The sequence below is a fragment of the Rhinolophus sinicus genome, chromosome 14 (assembly GCF_057876585.1).
Source record: "Rhinolophus sinicus isolate RSI-liver-muscle chromosome 14, RSI-T2T, whole genome shotgun sequence".
NCBI classification, from domain to species: domain Eukaryota; kingdom Metazoa; phylum Chordata; class Mammalia; order Chiroptera; family Rhinolophidae; genus Rhinolophus; species Rhinolophus sinicus.
Window position 1 is genome coordinate 33,317,507 of NC_142514.1, and position 23,359 is coordinate 33,340,865.

The following is a 23,359-nucleotide window of genomic DNA, read 5'->3' on the forward strand; positions in this document are numbered from 1 at the left end:
TCCTCTTTTGTGAGTGTCTTTAGTTGCGCTGTCGTGGCTGCCTTGACAGCCTGAATCGATTCAAAACCTTTACCTTTCATGGTCATTTGGACTTTGGGGAAGAGCCAGAAGTGCATGGTGCCAGATCTGGTGGGTAAGATGGATGAGGATACACCATAATATTTTTATTTGATAGAAATTGCCATATACCAGAAATGATATGTGACACAGAGCATTTCTGTTGTGATCAAACCATACGGTAAATGCTGTTGCCAAATGCCATCCAACGGAAAGGCAGGAATCTTCAATACGGGAAGTGGCGCATCGAACCTTAGTAACAGTGTGTGACAAGTTTCAACTTGTTTGGTGCAGTCAGTCAGGTATGAGCTACCATTGAGAAGGTGTGGTTTAAAGTGTGCTGTAAATCATCCTCTATCATGACAACGCTCCATGTGACACATCGCTTGTTACACGGCAATTTCTGTCAAATACAAACATTGCTGTGTATTCTCACTCACCTTATTCACTGGATCTAGCACCATATGACTTCTGGCTCTTCCCCAAAGTGAAAATGATTCAGGACATGGAGGAAGCCACAACAGCACAACTAAAGACACTCACGAAAGAGGACTTCCAGAACTGCTTCAGAAAGTGGCAAGGATGATGGGATAAGTGTGTTCAAAGTGACGAGGAATATTTTGAGGGGGGATTAATGGCAATGTGTCTTTTACTGTAATAAATGTTTTTTAAATTTAAACATTTACCATATTGTTTAATCACACCTTGTAATATCAGGCAAGTATTTAAAAATGAAATGTTTCCCCAACTTTATGGATCAGTTGCATAAGTATTTGCTGAACTATTTGCATATATTATTATTTGCTTGCTATTTTTCTTTAGCTTACCACATTTTTACCTAGCTTCATCATTTTTATGAAATCATAGATTTAATGTGCCATATTTTTTCCAATACTCCTAAGAATAAATATATCTACAAAATATAAAATATTCATCTGTATGCCCCCCCAAATCATCTTTTGAACTAGAGCAGTATGCATTCTACAATTTGGGAAATACTGCTTACTGCTTTATATAATGATTTAAAGAAACAAATAAAACCAAAAAGTAAATCCAATTCAAATGGTTTCTATATTGAGGGTCAATTTGGATGATTTTAGGAAAATAAATTAATAAAAGCATAGTTTAACATTGTATTCACTTAACATTTAAAAACAATTTTTTAAAAAGAACAATTTTGAAAAAGTTACATAAGTACTGCTACTCTTCCTGAATATATATCAACACACACACACACACACACACACACACACACACACACACACACACGGGAATTAAGTATAATTACAGAATAAATGTGCTTCTAAGAGCCATTTAGTTCAAATGATTATTCATTTTTCTGCATATAATAACTCTGAATATGAATCTATGAAGTTTCAAAATATTTTAATTCTATATGGGGGTGCCAAAAAAATGTATACACATGACTTGTGTTCATCTTTTGTTATCGGTATATATTGAGTATTACAATTTTAATAGTTTTTTTCTTTCTTAAAATGTGTATACATTTTTTTGACACCCTCTGTATATCATGCTTGAAAACTTATTTCAAATAATTTCAGAATATCAGTTCAAATGTGAATAACTTCACTCAATCATCATTTACTCAGCACACATTGGGTTAGGCATCAATGTTACGTAGGTAATGAAGATACACTAGTGAGCAAGGCAGTGTTCCAGATCCCAAAAGCTTAGTCTAGTGACATACACAGATGATAAGCCACTGTAATACAGTTACGTACAGAATTTTACAGGAGGACGTAGGAGGAACTGTACTTTTTGGTATGTTTATTTAGCTCAAAATACCCACAGCTCCTTCACCACCACCCCTCTACAACTTACTTCTCTCTCTGTCTCTGTCTCTGTCTCTCTGTCTCTCTCTGTCATCCCTACAATAACAAAGGTAGGACTCCAGCAGATACGTCCCAATTATGTGATTCTCAACCCCCTTACAATTGAACCAAAGAATAAAACCTAATCCAAACTTGGCCATTCAGGTTCTCTACAATATGAAACTGGGAATGAAGGATAGTAACCTGGTTTGTGCATATGGCTAGAACTGTGCAACACATAAACTTTGGAACTCTAGGTGAGCTGTATTTTACAATGTAAAGCGATGCAGACTGCAGAGAGTTGAGTAAAACAGCCATGTAGAATAACCGAGTAGTCTTAACGGTATTTCAGTTTCTAGTTCTTGTTTTTTCCTGCAGTCGAGCCCCATTCTTGGCCTTGGCTTTCAGGAAACATTCCCATATCCTTTCAGTAAATTCCCCTTCTTTGAATTGATTCAAAATGGTTTATCTTCGCAGTCATAGACTCTTAAACTAACATTGAGTAATATCTGAATTTGATTTATACATGTGCATGAAGTTCTTGATACCCTTGCTTCTTGCTCCTTTCTACATATAGTTCAGAAAAATACAGAAATCTGCCTTCCTTATTATCTTTCTTAAAGTTTTATTCTCCAGTCTCAAATCTTCATCTGTTACTTTTGTTAAGTCTTATGTCATCAAACTACCTCCACTCTTCTGACACTTGAGCATTACCATCTTCATTTCCAAAAGTAGATCTGAACAGATTAGACTGAACTTATCCTTTCTCCTCTGCTTCTCTAACTTACTTACTTCTGTTTAATACTACCACCATTCCCTCTTTTTTCCAGGCTTAAAATCTTGGAGTAACTTATCTTCAAATTTAATAAACTCTTAATTGTGAAATAATACTAGATTTATGGATGATAACACAGAGAGTTCCTGCATACTCCTCACCCAGTTTCCCTTGATGTTAACATCTTACTTTACCATCATGCATTTTTCAAAATCAAGAAACCAATATTGGTACATTACTAGTAACTAAAACTATAGACTTTATTTGGATTTCAGCAATTTTTCCACTAATGTTCTTTGCTGTTCCAGGATACAATCCAAGGTATCACATTGTATTCAGCTGGAGTAACTTTTGAATTCTCCCTCTTCCTCAACTGCTACATCCAATTAGTTATCAACTCTTATCAACATCCTACTTGACTCTTCCACATTCTCATCACCACTATCCTATGTACTAGACATCTTGCCAGACCCTGGGGACACACAGATCTCATGGTCTGATGGTGAGTAAACATGTAAACAAGTATGTCATTTACATTATTAGTTGATCTTTTAAGGCCTTCTATGTTGCTCACCAAACAAAGTAGATATTCCATTGTGGAAGATGTAATGAAGGCTCTCTATAACATGGCAAAGTAGAGTTCTGAACAACTCAGAACCCTGTGTTTTCTGAGCCCATACATATTATTTTCTCTGCCCAGTCTGTTCTACCACCTCTCAATTTCATCTGCTAAAATCCTACATACCCTTCAAGGCCCAGAGTCAATAACACTGCATAGATGAAACCTTCCCTGATCCCTCAAACCACAGATGATTTCTCTTATTAGAATTGGGTCCAGCCTGGGAAAGTAGCAAAAACAATGCATTATGTTATGTAGTTTCATATCTGTTTTCAGGTATAGTTTTATTTCACAAAGAGTAAACTTACTCTAAGACTTAAAATTGTTTACTCTCAACACCTTGGTTTTGGTTCTATTTGTACAATTTCAATGTAAAAAAAAAATTAAGTAGATATGAAAAGCAATTTTAAAAAATTCCTTACAAATTAAAAAAAATTAAATTACCTGTGCTCACAGCAATGCTTACACTTTTTCTCATGTGCAAACCAGAGGAAGACTGCGCTTCCACAGAAACCAACTCCATTTGTTTTGCAGCTTGCCCCGTGTCTTCAACAGTGGTTGTCTTAGGGGAACAGGGCTGAAGAGACTGTGCTTCCAATAAACGTTGAATCTGTATCAATTAAAAACATACCTTAAACTGACAGTGAAGTAATCAACAAAATTGGCAGCAGAGTTTAAATATGAATTACAAAGTACCCCAGTTATAAATAACTGACCTTTAACTATATTTTCTCACATTTCAACTAAATAATACCATAAAACTTAATCAATGTAGAAAATCATTATCATTCATTATTAAGAAGCACTTTGGCCTATGTGTAAATTTAAAAGTGAAAACATACAAGTGTTTACATTAGCATTCATAAATTGACACTCATAGAAAAGTCTGAATGTTAATACTTCAAACCAATATTTCATTTCTATTTCACTTAAAAATCAAAAGTAAGGTAGGAGGTATACCCTGACTCCATGTACCAAATATTGGACATTTTTACACAAGATTCTTCTTATAAAGGTTAATCAGAATTACCCATGTTTGGCCATGCTGAAACTGAAAATATTAACAATAACTAACAGTTACTGAGTGCTTCCTGTTTACACAACACTATGCTAAAAGCTTTCAGGTATAATTTTATATAACCCATGAAGAATGTATTACTATTAAATACATTTTACAGATAAGGAAACATGAGGCATTAACAATTAAGTTATGTGCCCAGGTCACATAACTAACAAGTAGCAAAGCCAAGGCTCAAACACTGAAAACTTCCCCTCCTCCTTTTTAAATTGAGATGTAATTCACATACCACAAAATTCATCCCTTTAGAGTATACAATTCAGTGGTTTTTAGTATATTCACAAAGTTTGCATCCATCAATCCTCCAAAGACCTCTGTACCCATCAGCAGTCACTCTCCACTGCCCCTCTCTCCAGCCCCTGGCAACCACTAATCTACTTTCTGTCTCTACAGATTTGCCTATTCTGGACATTTTATATAAATGGAACCATATAATATATGGCCTTATAGCTTGCTTTTTTTCACTTAGCATAACATTTTTAAAGTTTTCATCCATGCTGTAGCATCTATCAATCTTTATTCCTTTCGATAGCTGAGTAATATCCCATTGTGTGTGTTATGACATTGTGTTTATTCCATTCATTAACTGGTGGACATTTGGAGTGTTTTCGTTTTGGGCTATTATAGTGTTGCTACGAACATTCGTATACAAGTTTTTGTGTGAGCATATTTTTCCATTTCTCTTGGGCATATAGTTAAGAGTGGAAGAGCCTCCCTTTTTTAAATAATGTGATATTCTACTTCCCTATACATTATACTATTGTGTTCAACTCATCTCATTAATTTTAGGTTAACTTTATTAATACAGGAAAATTAGTATTATCGTTAAAATCAGCAGAAATTTAACCTGCATTAATACAAAACAGCACATGTACTTAGTGGTTTGGGGCACTGGTTTTGGTGTCATAAGGACATAATTTTAAATCCTACTCTACTATCTTTTGGAAAAGCGATTTAATCACTATGAGCTTCAATATTATGTAAAACTAAGGTTGTTGTGAGGATTAGGAGATAAATAAAATAGCTCTAATTTGCTGAGTTCTTACTATAGCCAAGCCCTACACTAAGTATTTATATACTGGGGATGCCAAAAGAATGTATATGCGTGACTTGTATTCATCTTTTGTTATCGGTATATACTGAGCTTTACAATTTTAATATAGTTTTTTCCTTTCTTAAAATGTGCACACATTTTTTTGGCACCCTCTGTATGTATACACATACATACATGTACACATATGTATATATTATACATACATGTATACATATATGTATACATGTATCTGTACACATACTCATTTAACCTTCTACATATACCAATTTCTGCTCAAAATTTACAGATAAGTGAGGTAAGAGGGGTGAGGGGTGGTAGATGAGGGTAAACAGGATCAAATATATGGTGATGGAAGGAGAACTGACTCTGGGTGGGGAACACACAATGTGATATATAGATGATGTATTATAGAACTGTACACTTGAAAACTATGTAACTTTACTAACCATTGTCACCCAAATAAACTTTAATTAAAAAAAAATGAAATCTTACCATTAAAAAAAAAAAGGGAGGTTTGGAACACACAGGAAACACTTGATAGGAAACTTATTATAAAGCTATAGTGATTAAACTGAATGGTACTGGTGCTGGAATAGATAGGCAGATCAATGGAGCAGAATACAGTATAGAAATAGATGCAAACACATGATACATTATATAATAATGCATTTATAAATCATTAACAAAAAGATATATTATTCAATAAATATATGGGGCCTGTCACCTGAGGATTAAAAAGGAAAAAGTCTCTTATCTCATATAGCAAAATAAAATAGAAGCAACAAATATAATTTTGGAAGGGAAGATGAAGAATAGATTTTTTAAAATTATCCTGAAGGGAAGAAAGGCTTTTCTAAACATAACACAAAATCCAGAAAGAAAATGACTGGTAAATTTAACTATATCCAAACTGAAATATTCTGTACAAAACAAATGGTTATTACACAAAACACTTAAGACAAACTGTAATAAATATCACATATATACATGATAAAGAACCAATTTCCTTAATATACAATGACCTCTTAAAAATTAGAAAATGACTTAATAGTAAAGTGGGTAAATGATACAGACTTTATATAAAGAAAATACAAATGGTCAATAATAAAATGGTCAATCTTAATGATAATACTATGCAAATCGAATAACAACTATTATAAGACTGATAATTTAAGAGTTTGATATGCCTGATTTGAAGTATTGAATTGGTATAACCTTTCTGGTGGCCATTTTCACTCATTCAAGTCATGAAATATGTATTAAGTAGCTATTATATATGAAGTACCATCTAAGGTGCTAATAGTGATGAATCTTGTAAGCATCCTCCCTAGAGACAAAAACAAAAATATCTAATTAAGGCCTGAATGATGAGGAGCTAGGCTAGTCATTAGAAGAACTAGAAGAATGTTTCAGGTAAAGGGAACTGCAAGCTTAAGAACCTGAAGTGGAAACACATTCATGTTTTTGAAGAAGAAAAAGTATACCACTGCAGCTAAAGCGTAGTGAACATGGAAAAAGTGGCAAGAGATGAGCTGGGAGGGTGGAGACAGATACCAAATCCAAAGGTCTTTGAGGGCCAAGGTAAGGAATCTGGATTCTATTCTAATTGTAAGGGAATACCATTAAGTGTTTTCAGCAGGCACCCTATGAGCTGGCTAGAGCTTTAAAAAGATGGCTGTGGTGTTTCCAACTGCAGGAAACCTGAGGGGACAGTACTGGAAACACCATGTATAAGAGAAAAATGATAATTTGAATTAGGGAGGTAGCAGGAAAGACAGTAAAGAGTAGTTCAGTCCAGGATATATCTAGAAAGTAAAGCCTGGGTTCTTGATGCCTGGGATTTTGGCCGGAGTGACAGGATGTCATTAACTGAGATGATAATGAAAATGATAGTAACAGCTAACATTTACTGAGAACTAACTATATGCCAGGCACTATTTTAAGCCCTTACCTAGGAACTCATTCAATCCTTAATAATCCATGTATATATGACTTCTCTCTCTAATCGTCATTTTACTTATTTGTAAAACAGTAAGGACTAGAAGTCAGTTTCCAAGGTTCCTTCTAGTTCTAACATTCTACGATTCTACTCCATAAACTGTAATTACTGAAGAGTTGCCAGTTATTTTTAAGAAACCATCTTAACACCAAGAATTTAAAAGAACTAACAAAGCTCCCAGCAAACCTGTGCCTGAAGTAGTCTCAGCTGTCGGTCTTGCTCTGTGAGGAATCTATATGCATCCGGAGACAGTCCCATCATTCCATTATCTGACCCAGTCTTGGTTGTGTGTAGGCACACTGCACAAGGCCACAGGTTACAGGAGTCCCCATGAGAAGGTAGTCTTGCTACAGGCGACAGTTCTACATTACTGTGGGGAGAACCACCACTCATGCTTCCTTGAGGTCTCAAGGGTATAGGACTACTTGAAGAACAGAATGCATTATGGTACAGAGCTGGACATCCACTTGCGTGAAATAGTGAATGTTTTTGAAGGGCTTCAGACTGGGGGTCTGGAACGGATCCTACTGTATTCATTCCTTGCCAAGAATTTAGTGGACTATAGTGAACATGGCCATGATGCTGACAACAGCTGCAAACATTTGTGGAATAGTAAGATGGTGGTGGGGGAGTAGGTATCTGAAATTTCATCGGTTTTTCTGAATTATGGGGTGAAAAAACAAAATTGTGTGGGTGGGACTCTGGGGCAAGAGAAGATTGCCTGGAATTAAATGTGGAAAATCTTATAGGATACTCTTCTTTGTGTACATTTCCAGAAGAAACTGTTTGAAGCTTTTCAGATGCATCAGGAGATGGCCCATTAAGAGAAGATGGTTTAACACTGTTCCTGATATGGGGGCTCCCATTCTTATAGGTAGGTGGCTGTCTTACTTTGCAGTGTCTCAAAGGAGTAGTGCCCTGGTTTAACTGTTTTGGTAGCCCTTTCAAGGAAGGCTCTCCAGCTTCAACTTCTGGGCTGTGTTTCTCATCATAAAGCTGGGCTTGCAATGGCTCCAAGTGTTCGGAGTGGTTAATCAACAAAGGAGGGTTTTCATTATTCACCATTTCCAAAGGATTAGGTAGCTGGTTTGAGTCTATGAAATTGCTATCCAACACAAGTGAAAGTTCTGGAACTGATGGTTGGATCTTAGAAACCTATAAATGGGGAAGAAGTGAAAGAGGAAAAGTGTTTTTTAGCAGAAAGATATATGCTTTACTTTCCTTGGACCAGATTTCCCAAATTATGTCTAGCTACTTATTTAAAAGAGTTTATTCTTTATCTATACAGTTGATGAATATTTTCTGGGCATCTTCTATGTGCTAGGCATTAGGAACACAATTGTGAGCAAAACAAACAAGGTCCTTGCCCTCAAAGAATGGAACATGTAATGATGGAATTCCTTTTATTGAAACACTGATTAAACACTGCTTAGATCATAGAACACAATGAGAAACTGTTTTACAATAGACTTTTTAAACCCTATCTCTGCAAAAAAATTATCATAGGCAGAATGCTTCAACATATTTAGCAGCAAATACTTTCTGAATCTTAAATAATAATCTTCCAATAAGTACTTCAGAATATTTTTCCACTAAGTGATATTATTCCCTGTTATTCTTTCTTCTGATACCAACTAAAAGAGTCGGAAGAGAGTAGAAAGGGTGAACAAAATATTCACTGTGGTGAATTTGGTTATAATTTGATATTAATTTTTAAAAATCATTCCCATTCCTTTTTCTTCTAATAAGTAATTAGTCCAATTAAGGTACAATTCTAAAATAACCCACTGGTTGGCTACAATCAACAAATTTGGGGATTATTGCAATTAATCTCCAAAAGTAAATAGAATGTTTTCTCAGAATATGGTAATAAGAACCAATGTCAAGCTCTGGTGATAGTACAGAATGTTGAGTGTATATGGGTTAAAAGCACCAGATTCTGAAACCATACTTCCTGAATCAGAATTCCAGCTTTATTACTTACTAGTTGTGTAATCCTGGGCAAGTAACTTAACCAATCTGTGTCTCAATTTTCTCTGGGGATAATTACATAAATATACATCTGTGAGGAATATATATATGGCCATATAGATATAAATAGCTAGATATATCTTAGAATAAAACTTCAGTAAGTTTTAGGTTATATTATTGAGTGCTTTAACATGAAGTGACTTTTAAGTTTCTAACCATAAAGGTGAGTACTTTTTAAAATCAGTGAGTGATACCTTCTGACTCACTGGATGAGGACTAGGAATTGGTCTTGGAGAAAAATCTTCATCTTCAACACCAGAGTCATGGTCATTTATTGGCATTTTCCCTGGAGATAACTTTTGGGAAGACCTAAAAGAGTAGATGAGGAGATGAGGAGACAAGAAAAGTCTTCAGTAATCTAGTGTTTGTTCTTTCTTTTGAAATTGAATAAAGTCCTTTAATAAACCACAGTAGTATTTGGATTATTTCATTTAGTATCTGACAACCACAAATTATTTTTCAGGACAATGTTTGTTGCCAGGGGCAACAAACTGATTGGGACAGCTGGCCCAATCAGACTCATGCTGAATAAAAGACCCTCTTTGCCTGATCATTCCAAGTTTAACCCACTTATTCTTTTTTTTAGCAAAGAGAAACCATCTAAATTTTATTCTTTATACTACTGGCATGATTTAACTTTGGTACATAGTATTACTATTTCTCCTACTTTAGCAAGCTCTAGTTTTCAAGGTTTCCCCCAACTTTTCTGGAAATAAACATTATTTCCAACCTTCAAATTAAAATGTTATCCTAGCCAACATTTTATTTCCTATCCAAATTAAAATTTCCAACCTATCAAATTAAAATGTAACGGATTGGTATATTCACATATATCCTTTCCAATTTCAGGCTAAGCAAAGACATGCATTCTTTAATCAACAATACTAATAGCAAAGAATAGAATATAAAATAAAAAAAGGAAAAAGAATGCCAATGTAGGTACATTAAAATGAGAAAACAGTAGAGTTCAATACAAATAGCATTATTAGAAATAAACTGGGCTATTGGTGCTAAGAATGTAAGACTCTTATTGGCTCATTCATCCTTGTGATTTTATAATTTGATTGTCGAAACATGATGGTATATCTTGTACCTTCCATTGTTGCAGCAAAGATTAAAGCTTCTTCTGTCTTCCTGAAATTTCTTTTCCTTTTTTCCCCCCTCCCCCACCCCTCCACTTCCACCTTCTTCCTTCCTTCCTTCCCACTTAACCTCATCCCCTTTCTCTCCCCCTCTTCTCCCAACCCTCTCTCTGGGGTAGGAATGGAGTAGGAATGAAAATAATTAAAAAGTACACAGATAAAAATAAATCTTTTACCTCTTAGTTGAAAGATTCTTGGAAACTTTGTTGAAAAACTCTCTTTCTGCATTTTGGCTTTCAGCACTCAGTTCAAAACAGATCAGATTCTTGTCAGAAGGTTCAACATTCTGAAATGAAGTAGGTCATACTGTGAGATTTGACTTAAATTAAAACATCAGAGAATTCTATTTAGATAAAAAGTAGCTCTGAGACACTGGTGGGAGAGGCACTCCTGATTTCTATAACTGTAACCTTAAAAAATATTTTTATTGAGATATAATTGAAATAACATTAATTTCAGGAGTACAACATAATTATTTCATATTTGTATATATTGTGAAATGATCACCAAGTTAAGTCCATCCATCACCATCAGAGTTACTGTTTTTTTTTCTTATGATGAGAACTTTTAAGATTGACTCTCTCAGCAACTTTCAAAGGAACTGATCCCCACCCCACCCTAAGCAGGTGAAAATCCATGTGTAACTACAGTTGGCCCTCTGGCATACAGATTCCCAACCTTAGAGTTGACACTTGAACAATGCAGGTTTGAACTACACATGTCAAATGAAAACAATCTGCGTATAAATGGACCCATGCAGTTCAAACCAGTGTTAAGGGTCAACTGTATACAATATGGTATTAACTGTAGTCACCATACTATACATTACATCTCAAGGACTTAGGTATTTTATAACTGGAAGTTTGTACCTTTTGACTACAGTCACCAATCGCCACCTCTGGCAACCACCAATCTGTTCCCTGTATTTGAGTTATCTTTTTTTTTTTAGATTCCATATAAAAGTGAGAACACACACTACTTGTCTTTTTCTGTCAGGTTTATTTCACTTAGCCTAATGCCTTCAAGGTCCATCTATGTTATGGCAAATGGCAAGATTTTCTTATTTTTTAAGGTTGAGTAATATTACATTATATATATGTACCACATTTTCTTTATTCATTCATCTATTGACGGACAGTTAGGTTGCCTCTACGTCTTGGCTATTGTAAATAATGCTGCAATGAACATGAGGGTGCAGGTATCTTTTTGAATTAGTGTTTTCATTTCCTTCAGATAAAAACCCAGAAATGGAACTGCTGGATCACACGGTAGTTCTATTTTTATGTAACCACCTGTTGTATACTGTCCATGTCCTTGCCACAAAAGTCAAAGTAAACAAATCAATCAACTGTATTATGTAAATCACTTGATAACCAGGGATTCAGTTAAAGTAATAACTTTGAACTGATGATACCACCTTAAGAATAAAATGAGTAAATGATATATGTCTCTAAAATAAAAATAAATTAGATTTCATTTATAATGATATTTATAATTAAAGTGCAAAAACTTTATTCATGAACTTATACAACCTATAAATAAAATGAAACAAAAAAATAAGATCTGAGAGGAAACATGGTTATTCAGTTATTCAATATTTTTGTAATAAAATACAGAATTTTTTTATTATTGGTCCGAGACATAGGACAACTAACCATTTTACTGAAAACTGTCTTTGAATGTTTTTACACAATGACACTTGTGTATTTTTATGTATTTTATTAGATATAGCAACAATCTATTCTGATCCCTAGGATTATATATTATTAACACTGACTTTTAAGTGTGAGAAACCATTTGCTAAACAATAACAGCTGAGGGCAAAGAAAACACTAAAACCACAAATTAACTCTCATGGGCTGGTCTGGTGGCTCAGGCAGTTGGAGCTCCGTGCTCCTAACACCGAAGGCTGCCGATTCCCACATGGGCCAGTGCCAGATGGCTCGGTTGGTTGGAGCGCGGGCTCTCAACCACAAGGTTGCCGGTTTGACTCCTGCAAGGGATGGTGGGCTGTGCCCCCTGCAACTAGCAACAGCAACTGGACCTGGAGCTGAGCTGCACCCTCCACAACTAAGACTGAAAAGACAACAACTTGACTTGGAAAAAGTCCTGGAAGTACACACTGTTCCCCAATAAAGTCCTGTTCCCCTTCCCCCCCAAAAAAAAACCAAAAACAAAAAAAAACAAATTAACTCTCAATATCATAAAATGATTCAACATATAAATTCTTGATATATTCTTCAAAGGTTTTAGACAGACATTGGCAAGATATTCTGTGGATAACCTCTGACCCGTATTATAATTTGATTCTGGGGATGACCTAAAATTTATGAAACAAAATTAACCATGAATGAAGTTTATAATCAGTAATACTGATTATAAATACACAAAGCCTAATGGTTTCAGTTACTATTTTTTTTTATTATAAATTTTATTGGGGAATATTGGGGGACAATGTGTTTCTCCAGGGCCCACCAGCTCCAAGTTGTTCTCCTTCAATCTAATTGTGGAGGGCGCAGCTCAGCTTCAAGTCCAGTCGCCATTTTCAATTTTTAGTTGCAGGGGGCACGGCCCAATGGCTGGAAGCTCAGCAGCAGCTTGTTGTCTTCAATCTAGTTGTGGAGGGCACAGCTCACTGGCCCATGTAGGAATCTAACTTGGCAGCCCTGTTGTTCAGAGCTCACGCTCTAACCAATTGAGCCATCCAGCTGCCCGTTTCAGTTACTATTTTAAAGGGTAAAGACCACTGGGCTTAAACAGCCAACATGCAACCCTAAACAGTCATTAATGTACTAGGTAATCAAATCACTTACTTTGAAAAGATGTAATGTTTCCTTGCTGGTTAGTAGCTGGAACTGAAGGTCAGGTAACCTGCCATCACAAGGGAGGCACTGATAAAACTCAGGATCCTTGTGTGTCACAGAATAGAGAACTATAATGAAATTTCCAGATTCTGAAAAAACCCTGGACAAAAAAAAGTCATGTAATTAAAATTTACTGTGGATAACAAAATTTACTGAAGGTAACATATTTTTAACAAAAATGAGTCCTACTATCACACTATTTGCAATTGCTATTTCTTGTTTGACTACCCTGGTTTTCTTTCCATGTCACTATTCTATATTACACCTCAGACCTCCTTATTCTTTTTTAGTGACACCAGTATTACGATTTATAGATGTGCCATTATTGATGCTCCTAGACTTCTAAAAATGGATATTTAAATTACAGTATTTACAATATTTCACTATTACAAACACTGATAAAATGAACATTCATTTTATTATTCACTACATAACTCAACAAATATTTGTAAAGTCATCAAGAGGTTTTTAAATTATATATTATTTAAAACCAACTGTCTAAAACTACTTTCAGTAGTTGTTTCTACTTTGTAAATCATTGAATGAAAAATATTTTGGGGGGCCAGCCCGGTGGCTCAGGCGGTTAGAGCTCCATGCTCCTAACTCCGAAGGCTGCCGGTTCGATTCCCACATGGGCCAGTGGGCTCTCAACCACAAGGTTGCCAGCTCGATTCCTCAAGTTCCGCAAGGGATGGTGGGCTGCGCCCCCTGCAACTAAGACTGAAAGGACAACAACTTGAAGCTGAACGGCACCCTCCACAACTAAGATTGAAAGGACAACAACTTGACTTGGAAAAAAAATTCTGGAAGTACACACTGTTCCCCAATAAAGTCCTGTTCCCCTTCCCCAATTAAAAAAAAAAAATTACTAAATTAAAAAAAAATGTTTTGGACACACATTACAATACTAACAAAACAAAGCAGTGGAGGATGGAGAAGCATAACATCTATTCTGCTTAATTCCTCTCTGTGGAGTCAGACAAAACCACTGTTCTTGTCTGAATGTTATCAAGTACCAACCTAGGCTATGCTAAGCAGTGCTGACTTCTTTCTGGTTCAAACCTCCCTTGACAGGGTTGGCAGTAATTAAGAGTTCAGGTATCAAAGAAATTGCCTAATGCTTCAGACTGGACACAAACTGAGAGAGCTTCAAAATTAATTTTATTGAGCATTTATTGTCAATAAGAACTTAAAACAAGACCAGTCACTGATAATAAAACAACTGTACTAATACCCTAAAATGAACATTTAATTTGTTTTATTGCAAATAAAACTAATTGTCTTGTAAAGCTGAAATAAAATGTAAAAAGTAGAACTTTAAAAACATCTGAAAAAAACACAAGAGATTTTTTTTATTGCAATAAATACTCCTGGAATGGGCAAATCCTTTCTAAGCAAGATAGAAACAAAGAATGATAAATATGATTTTAAAAAGTCTGTTTGAGAAAATTATCATTAACCAAAATTAAGTGAAATGACAATCTGGGGGAACAAAGCTTTGCCCATATATTTTTAGAAATATTATTTCTCCATATATTTTACATATTACATATATAGATATATATACAGTCATGTGCCACTTAATGATGGATACATCCTGAGAAATGCAGTTAGGGAATTTCATCGTCATGTGAACATCACTGAGTGCACTGTCACAAACCTAGATGGTATAACCCACTACATATCCAGGCTGTATGGCACCCTCGTCTATATGCGGTCAGTCACCAGAACATTTGTTATGCGGCACATAACCATATTGAGTGAGAAAAAACTCTTTCAAAGCAATGTGAAAAAGATGCACAATCCAAGAGAATGGAAAGAAACATCAATAGGAAGTTCCCAGCACAGGGTTATAAAACATGGCAAAAGACCATGACACGACCTCTCTGAGGCCTTGCTACTTTCCCTTTTCTTCATTCCTCTCCAGCAACACTGGTCTCCTTGCTGTTCCCTGAAGGTGCAAGGTAATGTTTCACCTACAGCCTTTGCACTTAATGTATCCTCTGCCTGGGACTGGCCCAGACAGCCCCATGGCTTACTCCTCACCTCAAGTCTTTGCCTCCCTGACCTCCTAAAATCTTAACTTTACCTGCCACTACCATCCAGACACACAACATCCTCCTCCCTGTCTTATTTTTCTTCATAATATTCAATACCTTATAAAACATTACTTATTTTATTTATTTGTTCTGTTTACTGCCTATCTCTGTAGGACCTTTATTTTATTTACTGCTTGTACCCAATATCACAAACAGTGCTTGGTATATAGTAGGTGCTGAATAAATAGTTGTTCCATAGTGTAAGGAGGGAGAAAACAGGCACTGTCAAACACTGATGGAAGGATTATAAATGGGCAGTCTTTTTGAAGGGCAATTTAGCAAAGTCCACAAAAATTTAAAATTACACTCTTTGACCATAAAAAATATATTTAGGAATTTAGTCTACAAATATACTAGGATATGCACACAAAGATATATACAAGAAAATGACTAGTTTTTAAAATAGTATATATTATTTACTATTCAATTGCAAAATGTGTATAAAATCTGTGCATACCAAGGTGTAATGACCCAAAAAGAATAATGATATAGAGAAAAAAGCAACATACAGCAAAGGAAGCACAGTATGCTCCCATTTGTGATTTAATTTTTACAGGCCAGGGGAGGGTGATATTTGTCTATGCATTGAATATTGCAGAAAGGAAGCTCAAGATGCTATTTAACAGTAACAGTGATTGTCTCTGGGAATAGTGTCTGGGGAAATGAGCTGGAAGAGAGACTTATTTTTATTGTGTATCTTTATTTATGTCTGATTTATTACCATGTATTTGCCCTGTCTGTTCAACAAAGTTTTTTTCTCAAGTGTTTTACAGCCACCCAAGGTAGACAGAAAGAGACCTTGGAATTTTCACTTAATAGATGAAGGGGCAAATAGTGATATCACATACAAAATTTAAAAATTAAATGAGGAGTTGAGGTTAGAAATAAAGTTTCCCTGTTAGTTCCAATGTTGTGCTTTAGTTCCAGGAAGAAAATTAAACATTTCATCTCAAATATTTCTTAGAGTGCTAGCAGTCGCACTGTGTAACTTATTTAAATATTTGTAAGGTAACAAATTCAAACTCATTTCAGTCATTTCACTGAAAATGAAATCTCTTTATTTACAAAACAGAATCCCAGTCATAAAAAGTGTATCTTCTGTGTTATATAGCTCTATGGCTAGGAAAGTAAATTCCTTCATATTTCCAAATACAGTGCAACCTCACCTTTTTTTGGTCTGGTGTTATTGTAAGGTTTTTTTCTTCACATACTTGTCCTTCTGCTTTATAAGTATTATAAAAGGTTAAAGCATCACATGGATTTTAAATGACACCAATAAAATATGAATGAGGTAAAGATCAACATAAAATACTATAGAAGAAAATATCACTTGCCTTTCTTGAATAGAAGAACTGAACATGTACCGCAAGCAGCAAGCCCATACCTGAGGACTATAGATATGTATAATGCCAGATAGCCAACTAAAAGAAAAAGCAGAAATTAAAAACTATAGTCATTTACAAATTAATACTTAATATACTTTAGATTACGTTCTCAGAATAATATGTGAGATTTTTGGCATTCACCAGCAACATATTAAAAGTGTCATAAATAAGAAATCTATTAACACTAGACCATGCTGATAATTAAGAGGGAGAATAGATATAGATATGTAGATAGAGAGATCTTTATCGGTCCCCTCTTCTGCCTGAGATGAAGGGAAAATGGAAAATGGTGGGAGAGAAAATGATTCACAATAGAGGTGAAAGCAGGAATCAATTACAATCAATTAGCTTGGACTGAAAAGAATAGGCTGAATTAGGGAAGCATGAAGTCAGCAGCCTAAAACCATAGTTATTGAGAGGATTAAATGCTGTAACATATACAGGTAGCCTGAAACACAGAGGGCTCTTAATAGATATTCACTTAGCATCAGAAGACCAATACTAGGAGCCTAGCGAACAGACTGTAAGTAGATTTCATGATCCACAGAACATTTGTACATTCTCATTTTTTAATTTTGTACATACTATTCCCTCACATGGGTTCCCCCTTCCCCAGAATCCTCCCTCCTATTATCCAAACACATAAAGGTTCAGCTTAAGTTTGCTTTCTCTAAGAAAATGTCCCCATCATCTCTCTTACAAGTACTGACAGTGTTCACTATCGATATTGCTCATTTCATAGCAAATCATGTACTTCAGTATTATATATCTTTCTACATGTGAATATTTGTATATTTTATCACCTCACCTTGATTATAAATTCCTTGCGGAGCTTTAAATCCCAACACAGTACCAAATATAATACTATGCATATGATAAGCACTCAATAAATACGGAATATAAATTTCTGTCTAAATAATCTGTCTAAATATCATTAACCACTAACTCTAAAGAGAAAGCCATTAACTCTGAGGGGAATTTCTGGAAAATTGCCTGACAGTGAATTTTAAACAGTGTTATTCTAGCCCTGTGTTCTTCAAGGTGCCTTAAGGACAGTGGGTAGTAAAGACGGTTAAAGCAACATGACTCTAATGCTTCAACTTCAACCAGAAGAATTCAACTTTATCTGTTTTATGTGCTGACATTCTTCCTAAGATTGGACAAAATTTTGTTTAACAGATTCTGCTGTTAAAATGAAAAAAGCTTAATCATTGGCCTTTGAGGCTTCATTAGGTGATCTAAATATTAATTATATATTCACAGTACAATTAATTCACATGCTTATCACATACATTTGAATACACGTGACTGAAAAGGTTTTCATAAATAATGAGACACTTACATTCCCACTAATGGTAGAGAATAAACCTTAGGATCAGATTCCAGCAAAAGTAACAATTTGCGAGTTTCATCCATGGTAAGATATCTAAATAGAAGACATTCATGTAAAAACAATTGAAAGTATGTTCTTTTTACCTTTAAAAGAGATCATATGAGTGTTAAAGAAGCACATTTTAGACAGGGAAGATAATTCAAGTGAATATTTTCTCTCACACACATGCACACAAAGAAAACAGTTCAAACTATAAGGAAAAAAAAGATTCCAGTAAGAGGAAGAGATTAAAGAGATTCAATATCTTAAAATTTCTATTAAAATAGTCATTGAAAATTACACAACCTTTAAAAAAGTTTTGTTCTAAAAGTGTCAACAACTTATTTTAATCAAAAGTATTAATATCAAGATTAACAATTTCAGAACCAAATAGGTTTCCCTGGGAGAAGTGACTTTCCTATTACTGTAAGTGTTCAAGTACCCAGGTGACTTGACAAAAATGCAACAGATTTGACTTCTCACTGAAGGAATCTGAATTAGGTAAGGAATATTCAACCTTCCCTGTACTATACTCCTCCAGCCACTATCAAAGAACTTTGGAACCCAAAAGTTCACTATTCCCTAAAAGGACATTATACTACATTTATACTTTGTTATTATGTTTATTATTGACAGTAAGTCCTAAGAATATGAATAACTGCTGTGGAATTGTACAGAGTTAACTTCATCGTTATGGCTTTAAAATACAAAAATAAAAACAATGCCATTCGTGATATAAAGTCTTGATAGTCCCACTGAGAATGTATTTTATGGCTATAACCCTAAAATACAAAGATAATGAATTTAATCAGACCATGTGACAAGATGATTAAGCCTGAGTTGGCAGGAGATTTATGTATCAACAATGACACTTGCACCTGTTTTAAATGCTCTTCTGCCTCGCCTACCTGGTAAATTCCTGTTCTTTAAAAGAACCAGCTCTGGCTTTCCATGATTTTCCCAGGCAATTTGGACACACCTTCCTGCTTTTCCGGCACTGTATATAAACCCCCATTATCTTTATCTACATCATATTTACATAATATATTTAATGGACAGTAAGTATGCTTTTTAAAACTCTATTTAATTCCACAATCTAACACAATACCTATTCCATAATTGATCCTAATAAATATTAGGGTAAACAAATGAATGTGGTCAAGGAAAAGGGCCAATGTCACAAATTTAAGACATAATTATGGGTAAGAAGGGACAAGGGAAATGGGCCATTCAATAGAACCATTCAATAGAACATCCTGGGTTACAACTACTAGCACGCCAAGGGATCACAGGACAATGTAGAGAAAGATAAAATTATGCTTCACTAGTAGATGGGCACGGGTACTAAGGAAAACAAATTAATATTTTGGTTAATTTTACCACAAATTCCCATGTCCCAATTGAGAAGCATTTTATTACTCCAAGAGAATAAAATGTTCCACTTAATTCAAACATTTTTTTGATCACCATCATGTTTGCCCATTCCATGATTTGGGAATATACAACACTTGTTTTTGTGCCACTTCAACCAGAAAGGTGTTCTGGTTGGCATGTGGGACTCAGAAGGGAATGATTCTTGTTATCCCACAGATCCTCTGAAAAGAAAATCCTCTCTTTTCCTTATCCATTTTTGAAGAGGCATTTTTTTAGAGGACAGGACTTGGAGTTGAGTGTACCTTGGCAAACGTTTTTGGCTCTAGAGACCTAACAGGAACCAGGGTGGAGTCCAGCGAGAAAGATGGCCAAAAGTGAACTGCTTAGACTTTAAAGCACAGGGTGTTGACATTGTCTAACCTAGCTCAGTAGACAATGGATAAAGACAGTGGATGAGGATTCAGGGAAGCAGCCCTGCTGAGGAGCAGAAAGCATGCAATTTGGCTTACATTTCCTAAGAACCTAAGAGTGGTGATAGGAAGCTGGAAAGGATGCTAGTCCAGCTATGTGAGGAAACTCCACCCTCAAGTGGCTGACAGTCTGGTAAGCAAGAGTACTATACATTTTTATTTATCTCCTTTCTCTACCTGCAATGCTCATTATTCATAATTAAAATCTGCATATAATATAAAAATTCTCCAGCCTCTTTAAGACTCATAATTAATCAGATTATAGCAGGGGAGAGGGGAAAGACACAGACAAAAAGATGATAACCTAAAACCTAGGCAGAATACAAAGGGCAAAATGATATAGAGGATAATTTCTCCTTATATTTTCAAATCACAAAATACAACCAATCTTAATATAATTTTACCACTAATTTTTCTTGAGGTGGTGTGCACAACTCTTTGTAAGAAAACTATGTTCAGCAAAAATTAACAACTTCATTTTTCACCTTCCTTGGTTATTTACCTAGCCACTGCAGATCTCTGGCATGTAAACTGACTGCACAATTATTTCGTATTACATGGATACCATGAAAATATACTAATGGGACCAATATTTAACAGTTTGGGTGAATAGATCTTTTTACTTACCCATATTTATAGGTACCTTGAACATGAGAAATATTCAGATGACTGCTCAAATTTCTTGCCAGAGCTGTTGGAATAATGGGGATGGGCTTCACAGGTGTACATTTAAAGGTATTTGCTAGAGTTACTGCTGCCCAATGCAAGTCAAAATCCAAATTGTCCAAACTTTCCCTGGAAGTGAGATGAGCTCTTAGGGAAAGCAGTTTACCATAATCCAAGGAATCTTTGCTACATACATGGTGCTGCAGAGCCTGAGGAATCAATATTATATAATTATTTTAAAACTTTAAAACTTGTCCACATCTCTAAAGGCTTTATTTCATACTGGTGGATATACACATGTATATCTTGCACTAACAAAATTAAACAATTTCGGACTAACAACATTTCAATGATCTCATTTCTTGCATGTGACCAAAAGGTTAGATGAATTTTTGTCATAGCAAGTAAGATTTACTATACCAAGCTTCATCACATACCGTGTTTCCCCGAAAATAAGACCTAGCTGGACCATCAGTTTTAAGGCGTCTTTTGGAACAAAAGTTAGTAAGACCCGGTCTCATATAATTTTATATATTTTAATATAAGACTAGGTCTTATATAAGACCAGGTATAATGTATTACTTATATTAATTTTTAATTAAGTGTTAATATAATACTTACATTAATTATTCCTCCAAAAGATGCATTAGAGCTGATGGTCGGGCTAAATCTTATTTTTGGGAAAACAGGGTCTTTCCACCTTAGATGTCTCAGCAGTATTTCAAATTCTTATTGGAGAATGTCACTTGCAATATTTATTACATGGGGAAAAATGGATTAACTCTGTAAATTAACTAAGTAAATTTTAACTCTGACTCAAGTCTCAGAAAATCTAAACCCATCCTCTTTGAGTCTTTCCTTATTATCCCAAATTGTCAAGTAACTTCTTCCTCTGTAGTTGCTCATGCCCACTGTGTCCTGTCTAGTCTCACTGCCACCACTCTACTGCAGGCTACAACCCTCTCTAACACACACCTGAATATTGCCGTGGCCTAACTACTCTCTCTGACTTCAGTCAGCCTGTCCTATCAGATTAATTACCCCAGTCTTATCAAAAACTTTCAGTGACTGTACATGGCCCATATGACAAAGTTCAAATTCCTTAGCTCAACAGACAAGGCTCTCCATACTATGGCCAAACTAATACTTCAGTCCAAGTGCCCACAAATCCAGCAAAAACCTATACCCTTAATATCACCCTGAGTACATCTTACACTTTCCTGGTCATACTGTTTCCTGTTCTGAAATGCTACCCAAATTACCTACCTAGGATTTCTGCCCTCAGAAACCACATTTAATTGCATTTTAGGTCAACAATCATTCAATCAGAAATTATTATGAATACTTATTAAATATGGGTTTATTAAAATACGACATAGTACAGTTTGATTCTTGCATTGAATTAAGAATAATTAAGTTATCAACAAATCTCACCTTAAAAGCTGAACTGAAGTCATCTGCATTATGAACTATCACTTCTCTTGAGCAAAGTCCTTGAGTATGAACTTTGCAAGGAATCACAAAGTCCCCAGGAAGAGAAGCAGTAGGTATTCTTTCTAAGCATTCAGGTACTTCTCGACCAGGATCAAAACGATCTACTGTCAATATCACACTTTCTTCATCTGAAGATCAAAAATAGCAGTTATTATGTAGCATGCCAATTAAAAATGTAAAATCAACCAAGCAAGCATACATTATAGCAAAACATTGTGTTCATACTAATAATATACTAAATGACTTGAATATACATTCTTCCACCTGACCAGACTGTGAAGCCTATAATGGGTAATGTCAAGTTTTACACATCTTCATAACCTTGGTAGACAGCAAAGAAAATTAGCACAAAGTATATTACAATAATTGGCTGACTCGGTAAACATAAGTTCTTTATAGGCATAAAAGTATGTTTTAAGTGTATTACCTTCATCTACTGTGAGAGAACCAAGTAAAAAGCATGATGTGTTTATTTTATTCTGTTTAGCATGACGACAAGCAAGTCGGATGGTCTTTTCAGTTACCACAACCTTTGGATTTCTGAAAAATAAAAATAATTTTTAGAAATCTAGTGGATCAACATCCTAAAAAATCTTCCTGCCATGAAATGCTGCCAAAATATAACACACATCTTTTAAAATGTACAAAGATTATTGTTGGGAACTCCTAAAGTCAAAGGTGGTGGTCGGGGTGGGGGACTTAGGGGAGTAGGGAGAGCTGCTTGGAAACCAGCACTACAATAGGCAGACACTGAAGTTATAGTTGTTCTCCCAGCCATGTGCTTCATTTTATGAACCAGAGCAGGAATCGAGAAACTGAGTCCAGCCTATTGTTTCTGTAAATAAAGTTTGATTGAAATAATCATACCCATTTGTTTACATATTGTCTATGGACTTCAGATACTAGCATTAATGAATAGAGAATATAAATAAATGATTCAAATGTTTAAAGAAATATAAAAGGGACTCTTAAAGTATGAGCAAGGAACAAGATATGATCAAAAAAGAATAGGCAATGTTGAAAAAGAACCACAAAAAACTTGTAGAAT

General features: G+C 35.1%; 1 protein-coding gene across 4 annotated transcripts in view; it reads right to left on the reverse strand.

Annotated features, from left to right (window-relative positions):
- Positions 1–23,359, reverse strand: part of STIL (STIL centriolar assembly protein) — a 52,978-nt gene that overhangs the window by 14,634 nt on the left and 14,985 nt on the right. For all 4 annotated transcript variants that reach the window (XM_019749411.3, XM_074334682.2, XM_074334679.2 and 1 more), the window contains 10 exons: positions 22,739–22,851; positions 22,252–22,439; positions 20,779–21,026; positions 18,278–18,361; positions 16,885–16,971; positions 13,401–13,551; positions 10,764–10,873; positions 9,640–9,754; positions 7,601–8,569; positions 3,728–3,893 (listed from right to left, as the gene is read on the reverse strand). In XM_019749411.3, coding sequence (XP_019604970.3) covers positions 3,728–3,893; positions 7,601–8,569; positions 9,640–9,754; positions 10,764–10,873; positions 13,401–13,551; positions 16,885–16,971; positions 18,278–18,361; positions 20,779–21,026; positions 22,252–22,439; positions 22,739–22,851 — 2,231 coding nt within the window. The remainder of the gene's footprint in view (positions 1–3,727; positions 3,894–7,600; positions 8,570–9,639; positions 9,755–10,763; positions 10,874–13,400; positions 13,552–16,884; positions 16,972–18,277; positions 18,362–20,778; positions 21,027–22,251; positions 22,440–22,738; positions 22,852–23,359) is intronic.